The sequence below is a fragment of the Trichinella spiralis genome (genome assembly GCF_000181795.1).
Source record: "Trichinella spiralis strain ISS 195 chromosome Unknown Scfld336, whole genome shotgun sequence".
Taxonomy (NCBI): domain Eukaryota; kingdom Metazoa; phylum Nematoda; class Enoplea; order Trichinellida; family Trichinellidae; genus Trichinella; species Trichinella spiralis.
Genome location: NW_003527275.1, coordinates 1 through 1527, shown reverse-complemented (window position 1 = coordinate 1527; position 1527 = coordinate 1). Strand labels below are relative to the sequence as shown.

The 1527-nt window shown below is 26.5% G+C and overlaps 1 protein-coding gene across 1 annotated transcript; it reads right to left on the bottom strand.

Annotated features, from left to right (window-relative positions):
• Positions 1 to 120: 120 nt before the first annotated feature.
• Tsp_12617a (conserved hypothetical protein) lies at positions 121 to 191 on the bottom strand (the record flags this gene model as incomplete). Its single annotated transcript, XM_003370914.1, has 1 exon — positions 121 to 191. A coding segment is annotated over exon 1 (71 nt), but the record flags the coding sequence as incomplete, so codon positions are not given.
• Positions 192 to 1527: the final 1336 nt, after the last annotated feature.

The following is a 1527-nucleotide window of genomic DNA, read 5'->3' as shown; positions in this document are numbered from 1 at the left end:
GTTTTTGCAATATGTAAAGCAGCATCAGAAGAGAGAAGTGAACTCTCTTTTGGTTTAATCTTCACAGTATTGCTTCTTTCACAATATCCGCTCTATTGAAGAATTTGAAAATTTGCAAACTGTGCCATCAGGCACAGGACTTGGCAAATGTTTGCCATCGAATTCATCAAAAATTTCCAAGACTTGTGCATCGTCTTGCTAAAAAAATTTACAATTAACGCAAAGTACAGAAACTGAAACGCAAAGCATTTGGAAAAGCACTGAGGATAATTCTAATAAATGCATTATAAAATATTACAAATCAAAAACTCTCTATGTCGGCCACACATGCAATTCATTTTTATAAAATTTGCTGTAAAAATAAGAGAAACGCAGCAACCTTATTTTTTAGTTGCAACTTTGTGATATGTATGATGACAGAAAGACAACTGTCAGTGCAATAATAAAAAAAGGATAAAAATGCAAAAGTTACAGATGAGAAAGATTATAAAATAGCAATAAAATGGACGCACAGAGTTTGTTTAATTGAGATGTAAAATAGCTGAACAGTAACTATCTGAAACTAAAATAACCATAACATTTGTACGATGATTTTACCTCTTTTTGAAATATTGTTTGACTTTATTGAAAATGAACAAATATTGTCATTATATTTTCTTGGAATCAAATATTGCTCTACTGAAAGTTTATTTGCGTTCATAAAATGAAAATATTTTTTGCTAATAATTATTGAGAATTTCCATTTTTCAATGGGGATATATTTAAACTTTTCTATTTATGAAATGAAATAATTTAATTAAGTTTTTTGAAGCAATTTTATAGCTTATAATCTAAAACTTTTTCCAGTGCATAATATTACTTTCTAACTTCAAATGATTCTAAACTGCATATAAATGATAAATCTATATGATTATAAAATACACCTTGTAATCATTAATCAATCAGTAATAATCTGTGATCGAGTTAAAAAAATTGCTGCAATTGCTTTTACTATTGTTCATTATAACATTATTAAGAGAAAGTGCGCAATACTCTATTTTAAAGTTATATTTTGTTGGGAAACTGAAATTATATTAAATTTAAATAAGCTTTTTATTTAAATTTTTCAGTGATCTAATATTGCAAGTAGTAATATTCTATAATTCTGAAGAAAAGAAAAAATTTTAGAAAAAGAAAAACAACTAAGTAGTTTATGTTCTATGTTCAAAATTAAAGAAATTACCAAATCACATAATGAAGCCGACACTAAGAAAGCAGATAAAATCCACGCTATACTTTTAAACGCCATCTGATGATAACTGAATTAACATCTTTTGAATTTGTCTTTATATGATGTATAATTAATTGAAACACTGTTGTTTGTTTATGTCATGTATTTACATTATGCACTTTATTAAATATAATTCGTAAAACATTTCCTTGAGTTATTCTGATTATTTTTATTATGAGAAAACATTACAGTGCTGCAGTTGAATAAATGCAAATACAAGATAAATTTTAAGGATGCTTCATGCGTTTCTGAAAATA